The sequence below is a fragment of the Drosophila ficusphila genome, unplaced genomic scaffold (genome assembly GCF_018152265.1).
Source record: "Drosophila ficusphila isolate 14025-0441.05 unplaced genomic scaffold, ASM1815226v1 contig_106, whole genome shotgun sequence".
In the NCBI taxonomy this organism is placed as follows: Eukaryota; Metazoa; Arthropoda; class Insecta; order Diptera; family Drosophilidae; genus Drosophila; species Drosophila ficusphila.
Window position 1 is genome coordinate 12,409,615 of NW_025063993.1, and position 19,224 is coordinate 12,428,838.

The 19,224-nt window shown below is 42.5% G+C and overlaps 5 protein-coding genes across 8 annotated transcripts in view; 3 read left to right on the forward strand and 2 right to left on the reverse strand.

Moving 5' to 3' along the window:
- Positions 1-4,302, forward strand: part of LOC108093106 (protein vein) — a 35,656-nt gene extending 31,354 nt beyond the window's left edge. Inside the window, exons 5-6 of one of the 3 annotated variants that reach the window (XM_017193046.2) lie at positions 907-956; positions 4,153-4,302. In XM_017193046.2, the coding sequence (XP_017048535.1) occupies positions 907-956; positions 4,153-4,178 (76 nt within the window). In that variant the 3' untranslated portion in view covers positions 4,179-4,302. Of the gene's footprint in view, positions 1-906; positions 3,806-4,152 lie in introns of those variants that run through there. The other 2 variants (XM_017193045.2, XM_017193044.2) reach the window with 2 other exon arrangements.
- A 231-nt stretch (positions 4,303-4,533) lies between these two features.
- Positions 4,534-5,503, forward strand: LOC108093094 (mitotic spindle assembly checkpoint protein MAD2A). Its single transcript, XM_017193031.1, has 3 exons — positions 4,534-4,708; positions 4,781-4,927; positions 4,981-5,503. Exons 1-3 carry the CDS (start codon positions 4,636-4,638, stop codon positions 5,382-5,384), a joined length of 624 nt encoding a protein of 207 aa, XP_017048520.1. The 5' UTR covers positions 4,534-4,635; the 3' UTR covers positions 5,385-5,503.
- On the reverse strand, positions 5,407-6,643 carry LOC108093093 (uracil phosphoribosyltransferase homolog). The gene is made up of 3 exons (XM_017193030.2): positions 6,307-6,643; positions 5,643-6,236; positions 5,407-5,567 (listed from the first exon to the last, which is right to left on the reverse strand). Exons 1-2 carry the CDS (start codon positions 6,537-6,539, stop codon positions 5,693-5,695), a joined length of 777 nt encoding a protein of 258 aa, XP_017048519.1. The 5' UTR covers positions 6,540-6,643; the 3' UTR covers positions 5,407-5,567; positions 5,643-5,692.
- Positions 6,644-7,260: 617 nt separating this feature from the next.
- LOC108093091 (ribosomal protein S6 kinase beta-2) lies at positions 7,261-18,526 on the forward strand. Its single transcript, XM_017193026.2, has 10 exons — positions 7,261-7,806; positions 10,547-10,587; positions 11,272-11,398; positions 11,458-11,589; positions 11,655-11,788; positions 11,851-12,042; positions 12,130-12,220; positions 12,278-12,526; positions 12,598-12,705; positions 18,113-18,526. Exons 1-10 carry the CDS (start codon positions 7,708-7,710, stop codon positions 18,407-18,409), a joined length of 1,470 nt encoding a protein of 489 aa, XP_017048515.1. The 5' UTR covers positions 7,261-7,707; the 3' UTR covers positions 18,410-18,526.
- On the reverse strand, positions 12,719-18,094 carry LOC108093090. Of its 2 annotated transcripts, none has more exons than XM_017193024.2 (3): positions 15,342-18,094; positions 13,218-14,408; positions 12,719-13,145 (listed from the first exon to the last, which is right to left on the reverse strand). In XM_017193024.2, exons 1-3 carry the CDS (start codon positions 15,772-15,774, stop codon positions 12,976-12,978), a joined length of 1,794 nt encoding a protein of 597 aa, XP_017048513.1. In that variant the 5' UTR covers positions 15,775-18,094; the 3' UTR covers positions 12,719-12,975. The 2 variants fall into 2 exon arrangements, with proteins under 2 accessions (XP_017048513.1, XP_017048514.1); XM_017193025.1 differs by having other exon boundaries at positions 15,346-15,412.
- Positions 18,527-19,224: the final 698 nt, after the last annotated feature.

Sequence of the window (19,224 nt, forward strand, 5' to 3'; positions counted from 1 at the left end):
TTCTTATTAAAATAGTATATGCATATTAATTTATTAAAATAATATATTTTTTGAATTGGGATATACCATTTCTTTGTATTTATCACACACACTTCGTCTTCTCCTGAAATGATTACTATTCTTTTTTTTCTGTGCATTCGTTGCATCCTGTCACAAATCCGGAGCTAGACTCCTAGAAAACGAACCCCAAACTCAAGTGGTTCCCTTGATAAACCACTCTCATGTGACAGCTGATAAGACGCCTCCGTCGACCCCCGTCTAAATATATATCTTGTAATATTTTGGCATCGCATTACACGCTCGGAACCGGAGAAATCCGGAGGAGGAGCGCAATTAAAAGGCCACAAATTTCGTGGCCGGAGGGGAGAGAACTCCACAAAGGCTTGTGGGGAGACTTGCAGCCGTGTGTGTATGCAATGTGAATAATGTCTTTCAGCGCCTCGTTTTATCTGGCGGTACGAGTGTGCACACGCAAACCGATTCGATTCGATTCGATACGATACAATAAGATACGATACGATCCGATGGGATCCCAAAAAAGCGCATTTCACTCGCTACCCTTGCGATGATCTCCTCTGCTTTTTCTACTTTCTTGTGGAGGAGTGTGGGGCGAAATCAATTTCCAATGCGATGCCATAAACTGGCCAACCACCCACCCTCCCACCGCCGCACTTTCCCTTTGCTAAAAATCTCTTCATGCCACACACTTAATTTGTTTGTTCTTTTGTTTATATATTTGACCGGATCGGCGAGTGGTCAGGCGAATACTGCACCGCGGTTCATGGCCATTTTCGGCACTTGTGTTTATATGTACCCCATATAGAGTATATTATAATATAAATATCGAATATGAAACACGATTTGTACTAATTGAACTCTCTCCATATATTCTTGTCTGTCTTTCAGTTGCCCGACCGACTTCTTCGGCAAACGTTGCGAGAACAGTAGGCCCGACAGTAGGTACAGCAATAGTAATCCCGAACCATGCCAAAATTATCATGGAGGTTATTACTGCTAAAATAGGCACTTCTATAGCATCGATTGTTTTACGTCGAGTCAAACGCGAGTTATGCAAAAACACAAAACCGATATAAAAACCGCAAACGAAACCGAAACCGAAACTGAATCAAATCAAGCAAACCGAACTCAGTGCCCATACCAAAATAATAATGAATAATAACATAACATAAAATAACTAAACAGATCTACAGAGTAATACAAGCTAAAAATAGAGAAAAGCAATAGCGAAATTCCTATTGCACATTTCACAGCTATCCTTCCACATAGAAACTTTCTGCAGATCAGCTGAAAATGAAAAAGAGAAAGTGAAATAAACCAAATATAGTTGTTAAAGCGACACACCCGCACACCCAATCACACAGACAGAAAGTACAAATACAGTATGTATGAAGAATCGGACCCCAAACTTACCATAACTCCAGCCAACAACCTACCTATTCACACTCCACACACGCACACCCCCGGCAATCAGTCACTTTGAAAACGACGGACTAAAAGTTTTATTAGAGAACACATTCCAAAAAGAAACAAAGTAAAGTCTTAAAAACGAAAACAAAGAGTAAACAAAACAAATAACTAACCAAGTTGTTCATAATATTTATCATTTTGTTAACTAAAATCACGTTAAGAGCAATCATTTAAAGCGAGAATATAATCAAATAAATACGAATAAAAACAAAGGGTGCTATAGAAGGTTTATTTTAAATAGTGTTTACATAGGAACTTAATTTAATTTCAACTCACTCATCACAACCACACCAACCAACACCACAAGTAAATGTAATAAACAGCAAAACAAAACAAAATTATTAAGCAACTCGGACGGACGGACGGACAAGAGGACTTCCGGACGGACAACAGGACAACAGGACAACCGGACATCTGGACAAAAGGGGTAATCCCCCCATTCAGTACTGAGAAACTTGTCGAATCCTTTGGCTCAGCCCACGTTTACTTACCACCACACACAATATGAATATCCAGATTTACGATAACAATCAACAGAGGCTCTCTTAAGTTAGATACACGAATATCCACACGCATAAACGATGGCGAGATCGCCAAAAAAAAAAAAAGAAACACTCACCCACAAAAGGCAATGTACTGACTAAACAATTGAAACGGGAACTGAATTTTGTTTTGTTTTCGATGTAATTTTTGTAGTTTGCAAATATTAAAAACAAACCACATTCAACTACTCTCCAACGAATAACCCATTATACTTTATGAATTGCAATTAATTTTAATTACTACTCGTTATTAGACATTAACACTTGGCTGTAGATTTTGACAAACCAAAAAAAACAACGGAAAGAACCCAATTCAAATCAAACAAACCAACAATTTCATTCTGCTCCTTGTTTACTTTTATTTGGTGATTGTTTTTTTTTTTTTTGTAATTTTTCTTTTGACTAATCTCCTGCGTTTCCAATTTGGGTAACTCTGTTCACTATTACTTCCTTAGTTTGTGCTCGTCTCCTTAAAAAATTCCACAGCAAACAGGGAGAAAGATCTTGAGCTAGAATTAACTAAAAGCACTTATTTCCAAGTTGTTCTTGCTGAAGACCTTCTCTTCAACATCCTCTGCATGGAATTCTTTCCTTCAAGAGCGCTATTTGATGCTTGTAGTTGCCCCTAATTGTGGAAATGGTGTTAGCCAGCTTTTAGTTAACAGTAAATGAAGAACTGAAAGATTAATTTTTAATTTTATTTATAATTTAATCTCTTCACAGATATTTTGTTGCAATCTACGGCCAAATACATACCTTAAATAACGACTATTAATGCATAGAATTTTGTTTCATTATTTTTATGATTTTATAAACAAAACGAAAAACAAAAAATCGAAACTCCCTGCACTCCAAAACGTCGACAATTGTAATTTTTTACGTTTCTAAAAAATTAGAGAATTTGTTGCACCAGCAGACCAAGCCCAAAACCCACCACCGTTCTCAAAGTTTGCAACTACAAAAAAGAAAAAAAAACAAATCCGAAAACGAAAACATTTCAAAATGCAAAAGATTCCCCCAGCCCAGAGTTCCTTCTCCCCGAGCGAAAAGTTCCAGATCCAGACTGACTTTAGCTACGTTTGTTTTTGTGCACGGTGACAGAATATTTTAAATGTATAAATATGAGAAAAAGAAATTGAACAGAATTTTAATTTATTTATTGTACGAATGAAAAAATCGAAGATTGAAGTTTGAAGTTCAAAGTTCGAGTGAAAAGCATTACCGATTCGACCCTGACTCTGACACTGTTGCGCTTTTGTTGTTGTATCATAGACAATACTTTTAAAATGAGAACAAAGGTTGACGTAGCCGAGAACTTTGTAATAAATCCTGTAAATAGCTCTCGTTTTAACTAACGATAAGTTTTGTGTACATTTCAACTAAGTTAATGCAAGCCCTTCTTTAACCATAATTTATTGTATTTAATTACACCTAAATTAAACGTAACTTTAGCTTTAAGCTCACACACACCCCACACACACACACACACACAAACACTATAAAGCTACTTTATTTCGAAATACTATTTTATTTGTCCTCGTTTTTGATTTGCGTAATTTTAACACCGAAATATGTAAAATGGCAAATTAGTTATTTTTTCGCAATGTGTATGTTGACATCAGTTTGTATGGCTAGGCGTAAAGGCAAGAAAGTGCGTAGAGATTATTTTTAGTTATTTTAAGTGGCAAATTTTTTATATATTTAATTATTGAAAGATTTATACCAAAAATACCATGTAAAGTTTAATTATAATTTAAAACAAAGCATTAAACAAACAAAAACGAAAAAAAAACAAAAACAAACAAAACGATGCGTAAGAAAAAAATTTAATTAAAAACTTGCAAATAATTCACATTTTACAAAAAAAAAAAAACCGATTGCTTTTTGATTTGGTCTGATTTTCTGTTCTTCTGTGGCTTCTTCTACTTCGTTTATGATTTAATATGATTTAAGGTTTTCCCCTATCTTCCATCTGCTTTGCTGTTATTTTCCACACACCAAAAACAAATCAGAGGGCAGCCACCAAAGCTCTGAAAAACCGAGCCAGGTCCTGGATCATTTAAATTTTCTGGGTCCATGCTTATTTTGGCTAAATCAATGTATCGTTTTGGTCTCTCGACAGGCGGCCCATTCTTCAGCATTCGATGAACCGGAGGAATCTTCTTTAGGCCAGAAAACACGCAGAATTTATCTTGCGCGCAGAAATGGATCTCATGCTTAGTTTTAGTTTACACGAGGATGGCCAATAAAATTCTGAATTTGTTGCAATCAACAGCTAGCGTGTTTTCATTACTATTTTTTAAGGTTTCCTTGTCGTTAAACTATAACTCGGATTTGAATTTCCCGCCACCATACGGTTTTACTGGCAGCACTGGTATAGCTGCCAGCCCTGGTCTGGTCACATATCTGGCAACTCTTCTTTAGTGAGTTTCCGGTATTTATCGATAGTTTCAGGACTGCCAACTCCTTCGGGGAGCCGATAGTATTAAAAAATATATCTATTTTTAGTTCCATCTCCAATATCCACTACTTTAAAAATAGCGGCAATTATTCGCAAATTCTTCTTTAAATATCCTAAAAGATTTCTCATTAATTATAAACCATCATGTCAACGGCTCAGGCAACCAAGAACTGCATTACACTTAAAGGTTCCGCTCAGATTATCGTGGAATATCTGAGTAAGTAACTGGAAAGCTTTTTAGAAGCCCGCCTTCAATGGCGTCTCCTTTGTTTTTTTTTTTACAAAACAGAATATGGAATCAATTCTATACTTTTCCAACGTGGCATTTATCCTGCGGAAGATTTTGACAATACACAGCAATATGGATTGACTATTCTGATGTCCAAGGATCCCAAGATACAGACGTTTCTGCAAAATGTACTTAGTCAAACTGAAGGTAACTAGTCGGAAATAAAAACCGAATCCTTTAATACTATATGTTATCCATAGAATGGCTGGCAAAGAACATGATCAACAAGATCTCTATGGTCATCACAAATGCCCACACCAAAGAGGTCTTAGAATGCTGGGATTTCAAGATGCAGGCCGAATTGGGCGACGGCGACACCAGTGATATCAGCAAAGTGACCACCAGCAAGGAGTTGAGTCGTATTCAAAACGAAATTCGCGATGTTATGCGACAGATTTCGGCCACTGTGAGCTATTTACCACTGCTCGATTGCATCTGCACTTTCGACGTGATGATCCATACACTTCAGAACACCGAGCTACCCGCCAAATGGGATGAAACGGGTGCGATAATCATTCAGAACGCCCAGGCCGTTCAGCTGCGGTCCTTCTCCACAGGTTTACATAAGGTGGACACTGTGGTCAACTACAAGATGAGTTCCTAGTTGCATAGCCTAGAAACTCGAATCGGTTTAAATATTTATTCCTTTTTTATATTTACAATAGTGCGTAACGAACGTAACGTATTTGAGAGTTGCATTAAAAGCCAGTTGTGAAAAGCTAACAGTTGCTAAAGTACATAGTTTGGTAGACCGCTGGTCGTTGCTTTTTGTCGTTTCAAATGCCATCTGGGGAACGAAACAAAGAGAAATGAGACACGTTAGTGGGGCGAAACCGATAGGCGTTTGCTGGGAGAGAGCTACCTATCCTAAGCAGCGCTTAGTCGTCAAGTCTGCGTGACAGTCCCAGATCTCTAGTCTGTACCGAAGTATTTCTGTCCGAAGTGATTCGGGGCCACCGGATGAAGCTCGGAGGTTAGGATCTTCAGCTTGGGAAAAGCATTCACCACAGTCCTAGCAGCCATGGGTGTGCAAAACAGATTTGACAGGATGATACAGCTCTCCGGCACTCCGTGTTCCCTTAGTACATTGACCGCCTGCAGTACAGTGTTTCCAGTGGACATAATGGGGTACATTAGCAGCACCTGCCTGCTGCCAATGTCATCCGGAAAGCGGGCATAAACCACTCGAGCTTCATGTGTGTTGGCATCCGACTCCACAAGGATCTTGCCAATTCGAATGGAGCGACAGCAATCCCGCAATCCCTGCTCCATGGCTTCACCAGATCGGATGATGGACACACCACAGTTGCCGGAACGATACTTCAGGCCCTCGTATATGGCACCCGTGGGCGTCTCCACATCGCAGTGCGTGTAGGGCAGCTGGTTGAGAGACTCCTCAATGACAAGGCGAATCAGTCGGTCGGCGTAGAACTTAAAGTCGCTGCGGGTCGTATTTCTGGGAATGTGGATGGGGGAAAAGCTGTGTAGTAGCCAAGACTGATGACCCACTTTCGTGAGGCACCTACTTGTCGCGCAGGATGGTCAGCAGCTCGGCCACCTGTGAATTGCACTCGAGGAGCTTTAGATTGCTGCCGTATTCGGCCAGGATTTCTTCCGATGTGGCAGCGGGTACAACTGCGTGGGTGGGTGTTCGCAGCTGTTGCTCCGTTTCCTGGTTTTCCTGCTGAGGCTGTTGATCCGAGGAGCTGCTGCCCTCCTCCGACTGGGAGCCATTGCTGCTTGGTGAGCCGGTACACATAATTCGGTCTTCTAATGTTATTATTTCCTATATAAATAAATAAGTTAAAAATTTCTACGTTGCCTTTGTTGATCTAACGCGTGCCTCTAAATTAGAGTGGCCGTAATTCCTGAAACCCTGGGGTTAATGGCGATGCCATCCGTTGCAATTTTAAAATATGTTCGTTACTGTTGATTTGTTTTTTAAATTGACCAATTCCCAAAGTGGGAGGATCCTGAATTCATTCCGCCTGGGTTTCAAGGTGCTTTCACAAGAAAGGTATGGGAAAACCCCGCTAAGTACCAAGTATGCAATTAAGTCGACCTTTTGTGTGGGATTCGAAATTGTTTTTACCTGAAATTGTATCCGACGGATTAAGCAGGTAGATTTCTTTCCACACTTGCTAAATATTCGCAGATACTTCTTACTTTTGAATACAAAAACTACAGTTCAAGGATTGACAAGGAATGACATTGGTTTAATAATTTGCATTTTTTTTTGTTATTTCCGGATGTTTTCAAAAATACAAAAGCCAAGTATTAATATGAAAATAATACAATTTACGAACCGTCACAAATTTCAGTATTTTTACCCACATAATATTGTGCATTATTAATTTTTAAATAACAAAAATTCGTCCTTTAGACTGACCGAAGTTTCGCGCCCTACAAATAGGGCTGCCACGGATTGAGCTCTTCAATAGACGGTCCCACTGGCCACGCCACTAGAACCGTTCGAAACTATCGATTCCTTACGCTCGCTCGGCCACACTAACCTTACCTCGTGGTGGTGTTCACTCAAACAAAGAAAAAGTGCATTTTAATTACTGATTACTGCATTGCCATTAGGCGTTCGCGAACAATTGCGTATTTTGCGGATCACCGAATTTGAGGGCGCGCGTGGGCAGGGCTAAAATCGCCGTGTGCGTACGTGTGTGTGTGGGTGCGTGGTGCGTGCGTCGCAGTGTTGGTGCGTGTGTGTCCCCCAGTGTGTGTGTATTTGTATTGCCATTAACTAATAAACAATAACCTTCGGGCCACGAAAGCTACAAAATCGCCACTGCTGTTCCAACTGAACCAGCTGAGGAGAAGAAAACAAGAAAATAAGACTAAATATATAACGCTTCCGCCCCGCGAGAGGAGCGCCCAGTTCAGGAGCGGATTAGCGGCGGTCCACACACACACACAGAATGGCGGACGTGAGCGATCCCAGCGAGCTGTTCGACTTGGAGCTCCACGAGGACGACAAAGTCCAGGACTCCGACGACGACAGGATCGAACTGGACGACGTAAGTTAATATCCCCTTTCCTCCTTGCAAACTGCGCAGCAACAATTTCCCACACACACAAGCATACATTCAGTCGGTTGGTCGAAATTTCCCTCTTTGTTTACCTTTTCTGCTTTGTCTGCCAGTTTTCCTTTCAATTGTCTGGGCATCCCAATCGCACACCCCCTTCTCATATATACGATATATATCCATCCACACACCCTGCAAAACTCGGCTTATCTGCTGCGCAAATGTCTGGCGTCATCCGCAGCCGCCGATTATTCAGCACGTACATTCATTATACGGAAAGTTCCCCACGATCCAACAAAAATTGAACCTCCTTATGAAACATCAACCATCGAACCCAATCGAAATAGTGTCCTTCAAAATAATCAGCACCAATTGCCCGCCACACTTCGTGCATATGGTAACCCCCTCTTTTGCGCCCCTCATTCCGACTCAGTCCAAAAATGCAACAACTGCGAAGGTGGTGGGGAAAAGAGACAGAGGCTGACGAAACGAACGCCGACTCGCTCCCACCCTTGGAAGAGTCTAAACTTCCACTTAGAAAACGAAATTCCTTATCAGCGTACAATATAAAATTAGAAAATGAGAAAAACCTCACCGCGCTGATAAGGGAGGCACAACAAAATGTTGAAAAGCAAGCAGGCGATCGAGTGATCGTGCCAAAGTGTAATATTTAGGGTGCTCCATAGAACCATTTGTAAATGCACTTTAGCCTTCAAAAGTACACGGAAATAATGTATAATACTTACAGATTTATTCATTAAAAATAATAGATATCATAATAAATTTTATATTAGAATTACTGTGTGCGATCAGTTTATAGCTCGAGTAATGACTAAATTAATATGCCTTCGTAGTAATTTACCCCACATGAACTTACATCATCAATTCAGCATGTTTTATTTTTTGAATGTATATAAACATACATACATTTTGCACATGAGTGTGAAAATAAACACACAAACATTTTACATAGTTTTATTTCCTTAAAGTGTTATGCAATAATAATGCAGTTGTTACTATATAAAATAATATCTTTAACATATTAGTATCCAAATGGCTAAAGATTTGCATGCCTTTCGGCAGTAATTCAATACCAGACGGACTTGCATCGTTGATTTGCCATTTTACATGTTTATGATAATGAAGAAATGCGATTTTGGCTAGGGAAAATAAACCATTTGCTTTATTAATTAAGTCATGCTCTAAAAACATGATTTTATTTAGATAAATGTAGCTATCAAGTCTAAGTCTCTGATAGTTTATTAGTATATGTTTAATGTTTTAAATCAAGAATTAAGAATTAAAAAATGTTATAACAGATCTTAATATAGTTTAATTTTCTTCCGTGTGTTTCCGTGAAATTTATAGCACCCTTTGTAACTTTGTATGCTCACTCTCGGGGAATTACATACCTAGAGAGCACTTTTTAAGTGTCCGTTCTTATCATATCGCCCCCCTTTTGACGTTTAGTCGATTGTAATTTACGCAAGCGCGCACACCCCTTACTTCTCCTATCTATTGAATTTGTGTGAGCGCTATAAATTATGATGGATTCGTTAATTGGAATTCACCGCCAACGCTGACGAGGTGAACCAGTTTTTAATGTGCTGCGCGACGAGATGTCGAGATGCCGATCTCAATGCTTTTGCCGCCATTCAATTGAACTTTAGTCAAAAATGTTCTAAACAAATTTTAGGCATGACGAGAGCGGCGGCTGCTTGCTGATTCCTCTGATTCTTCTGACGCCCCTAACTGTGGCCTTCCCCCGGTTGGAGCCACGGCACCGGGGGTCAGGAGATGGATCCGACGGAACGGAGGAACAGCGCCAGCATCGCCGGCAGATTATTTGGCATTGTTCCGAGTTCTAAATTTAGTTTGTCATTAAAGAAAAGGTGTGTGTGCGTGCGGAAAATATATGTCTGAACGCTCTCCTCTCTTTCTCTCTGTGTAAATATCTCGGTGTGAGTGGGCAGATCGAAACGGGGGAGAAATCCACTGGCGTTACAGGCTCCAAAGGCGGCCAGTACCCAACCTCCATGACCCAAGACCGAGCCCCCTTTCATTTCCCGACACGTTGTCTTCATTCATCGGAATATTCCTCTGCTTAAAATATATGCTGAAAGTAGGGTAACAACAAATGAGGATTTGGGTTGTACGGCCTAAATGGTCAGAAAAATGCAACACTTATAAATAAATATTATAGCTTTTCAATTTGTGTTATTAAACATTGTTTTGTTTCGAACTAAACCAGTTTGTGTTGTTTTAAGCGTGTTTTAGTGTTCCCATTCTTCATATTCATAAGGAATTAATAAGGAACAGGTGTTCGGCACCAGTTCGAATTTATTTAAAATTACAGTTTGAATATTAATGTTATTTGGTTATTTCTGGGTTACCGATTATGCACTTCACTTTAATAATATTTTGTTTGCAAAACATTTTTTAGTGAAGTGTTGTTAAAACGATATTTTTGTATAAGTAAATTATATATTTATATTTGTAGATAATTTGTATCATTTTATCCCTTAAATATTTCACTAACTTATCCCTAAAACATTATGTCAGAGCATTGTGTGTTCGTCAATGCCTTTTGCTGTGTAACTTTCCCTTCTGCTGTTCGGTCTCAAGTTCGCTATAACTATGATTAATTGTTGGTTTTTTCACAAGTATTCCGCTGGCAGTTATGCTCCCAAGTAAGCGCCATCTCACTCACGCTCTTTTTTCTCGTTTGCAGGTTGACCTAGAACCGGAATTGTGTATTAATCTGCACCAAGAGTGAGTAATGCCAGAGTTATGTCGGAACATTGGAGGACGTGACTGTGATTTACTCGGAATGCGGGGGAGATAAGGGGTCAGTCTGGATGGAGCTTTCTCACCAAACCAGCTGAGCAGATAAAAACGGATAAAGCTGGGGAAATGAGCAGCCTAATTGCCAATTATCAGTTCGGACTTGTTTACAGACTGGGAACGCCGGCAATGTTAACATCTGATTGATTTGGCTTACAGTCTGATCCTCCCGACCAGACGCACTGCACCTGCTCCGGACTCCGGACGATGGTGATAAGGGACCAATAGACGGACGGACGAACGAACTGGACACAGAAGTGTTTACAACTGCTATTGACTACCAACAAGCTGTCACTCGGCCCCTGGCCGCCTCTTCAATGAGCCAGCTAGTTCGGTGTGTAAACAAGACTCACGGCAAACACTCGACGGCAATAATGGGAGAGGAGCTGGTTGCACGGGGGGGCGGAATGGGGGAAGGTAGGGAGGGTGGGAGGAGGAGCCGGCCAGAATGAAGGTGACGATTGGCGCGTGCACGCCATGGGATTTATTTATAGCACGTGGGCTGCTCCTTTCCCACGCTAGACGACACAGACGCAAGCACCAACGAGCAAAAGACAACAATTAAATCAGTCCCCTAACCCCGATACCCAATTCCCTATTCCCAATTAACAGCACTGAGGGCCAGGAGACCATACAGCTCTGCGAGGAGAATGTTAATCCCGGCAAAATCAAGCTAGGACCCAAGGACTTTGAGCTCAAGAAGGTCCTCGGAAAAGGTGGCTATGGCAAAGTATTTCAGGTATGCAATATTCTCCGCTTCAAGATCACCGATCACTAATTAATATTCTGCGTTTTCAGGTGCGCAAGACCGCTGGACGAGATGCCAACAAATATTTTGCCATGAAAGTGCTCAAAAAGGCGTCCATAGTGACCAACCAAAAGGACACAGCGCACACTCGCGCCGAGCGCAACATACTCGAGGCAGTCAAGGTGCGGTTGGAGAAGGATAATTGCCTTGTTGCCCATCTTAACTATATTTTTCGCTCCCCCCTTAGCATCCCTTCATAGTGGAGCTGGTCTACGCCTTTCAAACAGATGGAAAATTATACCTTATACTTGAATATTTGAGCGGCGGCGAGCTGTTCATGCATTTGGAGCGCGAGGGCATCTTCTTGGAGGATACCACATGGTAGCTACTAAATGACAGGGAAATTATCCAGCCACACGCTAATTTATGTCGTTTGTTTGCAGCTTCTATCTAAGCGAAATCATTTTGGCCCTGGGCCATCTACACACACTAGGCATCATCTATCGCGATCTGAAGCCCGAGAACATATTGCTCGATGCACAGGGACATGTGAAGCTCACTGACTTCGGTCTGTGCAAGGAGCACATACAAGAGGGTATTGTCACCCACACCTTCTGCGGCACAATTGAGTACATGTGCGTGGGCCCACCAGCCTTTTAGTTTATTTTTTCCCATGGAGTTGAGTGAATTTTATCCTGATGTTGTATTGCTTTGCTTTTTAGGGCACCTGAAATCTTGACCAGAAGTGGCCATGGCAAAGCAGTCGACTGGTGGTCACTGGGCGCTCTCATGTTCGACATGCTCACAGGAGTCGTAAGTGCACAGCTATGAAGCTATTGAAATCCTACTAAAATATCTGATTTTGATTAGCCACCCTTCACCGCCGAGAACCGAAAGAAGACCATCGAGACCATTCTGAAAGCCAAGCTTAATCTGCCAGCCTACCTCACGCCCGAAGCCAGGGATCTGGTGCGTCGCCTAATGAAGCGTCAGGAACCCCAGCGCCTTGGCAGCGGACCCGAGGATGCGTTGGCCGTCCAAAAACATCCGTTCTTTAAGCACGTCAACTGGGACGATGTCCTAGCCAGGCACCTCGAACCGCCTATAAAACCGCTCCTGGTAAATACAAATAAAATGGTTAAAGCTTTTACATGCTTGAGTACTAATCGTTGCTTGTTTCAATTCAACAGAGAAGCGAGGACGATGTCTCACAATTCGACACGAGATTCACAAGACAAATTCCAGTGGATTCACCTGATGATACGACGCTAAGCGAAAGTGCCAATTTAATTTTCCAAGTGAGTGCAGACATGATAATAAGGGGTTGGCAAAAAAAGAAAATTGGCTCTCTAGTATGTGATCTTGTAGTTTATAATTAAACCAATTCCGTTTGGTGAAAAGGAATAGCTTTAATAGGTAAATTTTTTCCTGTTTTCGGAATAGAAAAATTTTTTTTAATATCGCTTTGTTTTTAATCTTTAGGGGATCTTTTTGGGAGGTTTTCACAATAAATACTTTACTAAACATTAGGCTAAGTATAGGGAGAGGACCATGTTTCGACCAAGTCCTCAACGATAGTCAGCACCGCACTGAAAGTGTGGTTCTTTAAGGGGTATTCCCGTGGGTCCGTCCGTAAACTCGCAGAAATTTAGACCGATCCGACGGAAAGGATGGCAATTGCTCTTCGGATTGCCCCACTTTCCGCGGTAAGTGAGCCAATCGGGAACCAGTGATCGACCTTTAGAAAATAATTTAGTTTAATTTTAAATAAATACAGAACCAAAGAAAGAAATCCATTGACGTCACTCACCATACGATCTCAGATTCTCGTAGCTTATGTCCACATCCTTCCAAGTGTTCCAGGGCGTTCCAAATCCATTAATATCGTAAAGGCGTGCCACTTTAACGAATCTATGCTTTCCTGGCGCTGTCCACAGACCATGAGAACCCTTGGCGGCAAATAGAACAGGGTGATTTTTGAACGTGGTCACCGTTTTGGGAAAGTTTGGCCGCTGTAGGATTCCCTTGCGTGTCTCCTGGCGGCGGAACTCAAAGGAGCCTGTCAGTCTGTTGTAGCTGTAATAGGCACCCGCATCGTGAGCGGACACATACATGGCCTGCGGTTCGGCGTCTCCGTTGAAATAAAGGCTCATGTGTTCCCAGTCGCCCACATGGCTGCCGATATCCTTTCGATTGCCCAGACAATATCCGTAAACAGCGGGAAATGGAATCCTTCCAAGGGGACCCAAGCTTACCGTGCACATGGTTTTGCCCTGACTGTAGGGATAAAACATCCAGTAGGTTACATGGAAGCCCGGCAAGTGGCCCTTCCCAGGGTTTGCTTCCTGTTCAGGCGACTGTCCAATACTGTTATCCTCGAGATTGTCATCGGCATCGGTGCCACCGCTGAACTTGACATTGTCCGCTAAGTTGGCAATAAAATTATTTACTGGAACGCCTGGTTCCGGGTCAGGCTCTGGTTCTGGATTGGATTCCATTTGAGTTGGCTTTTGAGTTGGTTCCATTACCAGTTCCTCGTACTCATTCAGTGGGTTGTACTTCGGAGCAGGCGCTTCCCGCTTAACTCGCTGGAACAGAGGAAACAATCTGGAGGATCTCCGAATAGTATCATTGCGTTCCTCGAGGGGATCAATGGAGACCGGAATATAAGTGTTTCGTGTGCTGACAGGTGGAGGAGCTGGCACTTCCGGTACCCTCTTGGAGGGACACAAGGTGACCACTCCATAAATGGGCACCGGTTTCTCGTTGGGATTGCGTCCATACAGAAAAGATTTATCGTTCTCCAGCAGTTCCTGAACCTCATTGTTTGTGACCAGGTGTGACTTAGTTGAGTACTCTCTGAAGGGAACTCCCGGGCGAAAGCTGCTGTCTTTGTCCATGGGATGGACATACTGAAGAAACTCCTCCACGCCCAGTGGCATGAATTTCTCCTCGGGCGCCAGCCACACGATCGGTGCCCATTGCTTGATCAGGCGCTCGACTGCAATGAGATGGAAAGATAATTTCGATTAGCACGGTTCGCGTTGGCTTTAATTAGCGTCCCCTCCCCCTGAAACCACATGGAATTATCCAACTTGTTCGGGCATTGGCCTCCCGCCTCTCGCCCCACCTTTCTTTGACTCTAGACTAGCTCTGATTTTCGTTTTTTTCTTTCTTTTCAATTGCAAGTATAATAAATTTCACTTTCACACTTGAAGAGCGGCCATCAAGTCAAATTGGCTAGGTGCTGCCTGCTCCTCTTTCCCTTACAGCCGGCCCAAAAAAATCAAGTCGGTAGCGCGGTAATGTTTGTTATGGCTAATTCGCAAAATTTAACGCCACCCGAGGTGAGCTTTAACTACTCTTCCGTCCCACAACCGCTGTTCCATATAAATACGCACTTGGAGACGACTGATGAGGCGACTCCCTGGCCATAAACGAGTGCCAAACTATGAAGTCGTTCAACTAAATCGTGACGGAAATTTCTCTTGGCCGCACCAACAAAACATGGGAAGAGTAAATAACGAAGGAAAGTGGCATTACGCTGCCCTAAATCGTAACATAATCGTTCTACGTTTGTAGGGTAATTTATGACTGGACAGATAAGCAATTCAGCTTTTAAACAAAAAGACTTTTAAAAAGGGAATGTGGCAAAAAAAAAACATTTTCATAATATTTTCCTCTGAATTATCAGTAATTATTGCAAGCCACATAAACAATGCTGTAATATTTTAGGTTTATTAGCAATGCCCATTGTTTTCAAAACTGATGCTCTTTATCTTTTATTGCCTACATTTAAACAAACAAAATTATTACCCCATTGAACCTAACTTTTGCAAGCATTTCTTTATAAATTTGGTAGTTCATCGATTGGCAATATCCATTGTTGCCGCTGCTCTTTGTTGTTGTTGTTGTTGTTTTGGTTGATGCATACCTACTTCTTTATCTAATGACGATATGTGTGCATATTGCATGGGTGGTTGTTGCTGCTGCTGCTGTTCGAAGGAATTTGCAACTACAGCTTCATTGTTTTGGATGTTGGCATTGCTGCTGCTGCTGCTGCTGCTGCTGGTGTTGTCGATGAAAGTGGTGGCGACACCATCTGAAGTTGAAGTTGCATTCAAGAGTCTGATGTTGCTGCTGGCAGGCGACGTTGCTGCTGTTGTCGCAGCAACACTTGCCGGCAGCAATGGCTGCTGCTGTTGCTGCTGCATCAGCAATTTCTGTTGCTGCAGCACTAGCAGATGTGGTTGCTGTTGCTGCTGCAACATTTGATGTGGTTGTTGTGCCTGCTGCGCTGCGGTAAAAAGCAGCGCTGCCAGAAAATGCAGCAACGAAAGTGAATTTATTTTCAACTGCTTGGACATTTTGCCACTATGATTTTCTTTTATACGTTTTTTTCTTCTTCTTTTTTTTTTTTTAGCTGCCACTCTTGGTTAGTGTTTATTTATTGGTCCGCTTGGTTGTTTGGCTTTTGGTTTTTGCCCACGAGTCACGAACAAAGCGTGGCTTTTGTGTTATCGGCTCGACGGCGTTGTTATTTTTTTCACACAGACCAACCGTTTGCCAATTTTTGTCACAGATTTCTTACACATTTTTCGTTTATTGTGGTTAGTTAGCGCATTTATATTGCCTTTATTTAGGGTGCTTATGTTGCGTAATGTAATGTAGTTTACTTAACAAATTTATCACTTCCGTACGCCGACAGTTTGAGCAGCACTGCGGTACGCTCGTTCTTGTCCCAGTTTTTGATGTTGGCGAGAAAGACTCAAAGAGTTTGAGTGGATCGTGCACGTGCACGCATGCGCTCTGAGTTTCTCTCGGCTTTCAGCTGGTCTCGTTGCCCTTCAACTGGTTTTGGGTCTACCAACTGGTAATCCCGATAGCCCTGAACCACCGATGACAATGCACGTTGGCCCAGAATCAATGTCAACGCATTGTGGTCGTTGGTCGTTGGTCGGTGGTCGGTGAAATGCGGCTATTTTGGCCAAACGACTGGCAATCGATGGCTTGCAAAAATCAAAATGCTTATGAGCTGTGCGTCTAGGCCTTTCTCCAGTTTGGATTTTCTACCACGAGGCACGAAAGTCGCCTTGTCTTGGGTTTGTTTTCTTTCTTATTTTGCTTTTTGACCGAGACTCGAATCGCTTGCTTGGGTGTCCGAACGCTTTGAGCGTTTCTGTGAGACTGGCGATGAGTGCAGCCAAAGTGGCCAAGTCGGTGGCTATGGCTCGATGTTTTGGCCTGCTCGACTTGCTCTGACTGTCTCTTTGTGTGCTGCATTTTAAGCCAATTGCGCACCAGTCGCCTTCTACTCTCTTTCTTGGTGGATTTGGGTGTTTTATTTGTTTACAAACATCTGAGTTAGTTTAGACCGGGTCGGACCGAGTCGAACGACCCTTTCTTTGGTCGCTTTTGTGCGGCGTTTTGGCGCTCGTTAAGCTGTGTAAAGTTTGTTTTGCTTTTGGATGGCCTTATGGGATTAGTGGGCTAAATGCAAAGGTAAATATTGCCTAATTAGGGTTTTGAAGTCTTTGGGCAGAAGAAATTATTCACCTGTAAAGCTTTCGGGTTTAAACAAGTTTAGTTCAAAATTCAGAAGCTTTCTAGGTGGCATATAAACCAAAATTTTAAATTACATTTTCGGAAAAAAAAAAATTAAAACAAGGAAATTGGTTTATTAATTTATAATAACTATGGTTTATGCATCTGTAAATTTTTTGGTAAATGTATTCATTCCATGTAAAAAAAATTTTGTTTAAAAGCCAAACCAGTTTTTTATAATTCCATGACCTTTGCATAGATTAAAGAAAAAAGTTATGGGAATCTATCTAAGATTATACCTTGACAGAAACTGCTCACCATTTGCCATTATGTTTTAGCAGTAGTTTGAGAACGACTGCTTCTTTCGGTTATCTCATCTGAAGTTTGCTAATTGCTTAATGATGCGTGTCCAATCATCGCGTGAGAAGTCAATTTCAAGGTTTCTAAGTCCGTACCGAGAAGCGGATTCATTTCGCACCTGATCGAGGCCCAAACTGGGATTCAATTAGAACTCCATTATGGATAATGGAAAACTTTCTCAACGCTGCGCCTGCCCGCTCGTCGCACCTCGAATTGTTGCGCCTTAGTGGGTCAGCGCTCGATCGCAGTTCCAATTAACGCATCGCGGCGCTCTCACGTACATTTCACCTGGCAGCGACAGGTGCCGCTACCCCGTTCTGCTCCCTTCTCCCCCGTCCGAAGCTTTAGGCCCCGGAACTCCACCTCTCAATCCGGCGTCACGCATTCATGTCCAGCCTCCGTGCCGCGGGAATTTACACAGACGCACACACGGCAGCCGGCGGCTTTTAATTATTTTATTGCATTTGTCGGTGGATTTCGTCAAGACATACTATATATATTTAATTAATGTCTCGCTCTCTCACTTCGCGGCGGGTCTGGAAAATTATGTAAAAAGTGTGTTACATGGAGCACAGCTTAGCCAGCCGACTTGCATAATCCCTGGTGGGGGGCAATATTAGTATTCAAGACGGGAATCGGATCGAACAGAGCTGGACTACCGAGTGCGGTGTACTGGGTTGCCCGATCCGATTTCAATTGCGCACACACTCGGTCGAGCAAGTGGGTCAGGGATTTTGGGGGATACAGTCTAAATAGCAAGCAACTCAAGGTTTTAATTTTTTGCGTTTTTTTTTTTCGCAGGGTTTCACCTACGTAGCGCCCTCGATACTGGAGGACATGCATCGGGCCAACCGGATGCCGGCACGCTCCCCGCGACGTACGCCTCGTCAGCTGCCGGAGAGCAGCTTCCGGCTCCAGTTCCCATCGGCCAATGTGGGCGCCAACGCCCCCATGTCGATGCACGGTCATCCGCAGCGATCCGGGATGCACGGATTTGCACGGGCCACGCCGCCCCATCTCATGCAGACGTTCGCGCCGCGACCCTCACCGGCCCAGGACGAGATGATGGACGTGCAGCAGGGTCTGCCGATGGTCTAAGGGCTGGAGCGGTCGCTTCCCCATCCATCCCATCCCATCCCGTCCCATCCACCATCAGCAATGAACCCCGCTTCCTTCTCCCCAAACAAAAAAAAAAACAACAAACAGAAATTGACAGTTACTATTATGACGTATGTGGAGTGTGGACTTGGTTAAGGATACGGATTGAGCAGGACGATCACCAGGAGGAGGCAGATCAGCAGGAGGAGGAGCACAGGACCTCTGTGTGCAGAATTGTTTTTGTTAAAGAGAGCACGCACGGATCGTGCTGTTTGAATGATTATGATTACGATAATTGAGAGAGTTGAGAGTCGAGGCAGATGAGAAGATGATTGTGCTACGCCGAGAGGAGCGTTCGTTTTTGGATACACCTAGATACTACAGTTAGAGAGACATCCACATAAACATATGCTTTAGCTATTACTATATATACACACACACAAACACACCTAGAATGATGGTAGGCGAGATCGCAACACCCGCAACCCTTATCCCCGACCCAAAACTTATCCATCGTGTTTATGTATAAATATTATACTTACACTTATGTTTTAAATAGGCGAAAAGGTTTACACAATTTAGTTCAAATGTACACGCAACACTTTTTTTCTTTTTTACACTTATTTAACTCCAATCGAAGCAGACAGCAGACCGTTTATACTACGAAGAAAGTTCTGTATTCGCAAGATAGCTCGATATATAAGAAATCTTTTGGGCTAATGGTTCAGAAGTTTAGTATGAAGCACAGCCAATCAAATCAAGTATATTTACTCTGATTGAAGAGTTCTTTAAAGCTTATTTTAATTGTTGTCGAA

Bases quoted from the DNA above. Each gene is read 5' to 3' on its own strand.
- LOC108093091 (XM_017193026.2), top strand. From the start codon at position 7,708: ATGGCGGACGTGAGCGATCCCAGCGAGCTGTTCGACTTGGAGCTCCAC. The intron at 11,590-11,654 runs GTGCGGTTGGAG...CTCCCCCCTTAG, and splicing joins ACATACTCGAGGCAGTCAAG to CATCCCTTCATAGTGGAGCT. The intron at 12,706-18,112 runs GTGAGTGCAGAC...TTTTTTTCGCAG, and splicing joins GTGCCAATTTAATTTTCCAA to GGTTTCACCTACGTAGCGCC.
- LOC108093090 (XM_017193024.2), bottom strand. From the start codon at position 15,774: ATGTCCAAGCAGTTGAAAATAAATTCACTTTCGTTGCTGCATTTTCTG. The intron at 14,409-15,341 runs GTATGCATCAAC...ATCTCATTGCAG, and splicing joins GTCATTAGATAAAGAAGTAG to TCGAGCGCCTGATCAAGCAA. The intron at 13,146-13,217 runs GTGAGTGACGTC...TATTTTCTAAAG, and splicing joins CGAGAATCTGAGATCGTATG to GTCGATCACTGGTTCCCGAT.
- LOC108093093 (XM_017193030.2), bottom strand. From the start codon at position 6,539: ATGTGTACCGGCTCACCAAGCAGCAATGGCTCCCAGTCGGAGGAGGGC. The intron at 6,237-6,306 runs GTAGGTGCCTCA...CCACATTCCCAG, and splicing joins CTGACCATCCTGCGCGACAA to AAATACGACCCGCAGCGACT.
- LOC108093094 (XM_017193031.1), top strand. From the start codon at position 4,636: ATGTCAACGGCTCAGGCAACCAAGAACTGCATTACACTTAAAGGTTCC. The intron at 4,709-4,780 runs GTAAGTAACTGG...TTTACAAAACAG, and splicing joins GATTATCGTGGAATATCTGA to AATATGGAATCAATTCTATA. The intron at 4,928-4,980 runs GTAACTAGTCGG...TGTTATCCATAG, and splicing joins TGTACTTAGTCAAACTGAAG to AATGGCTGGCAAAGAACATG.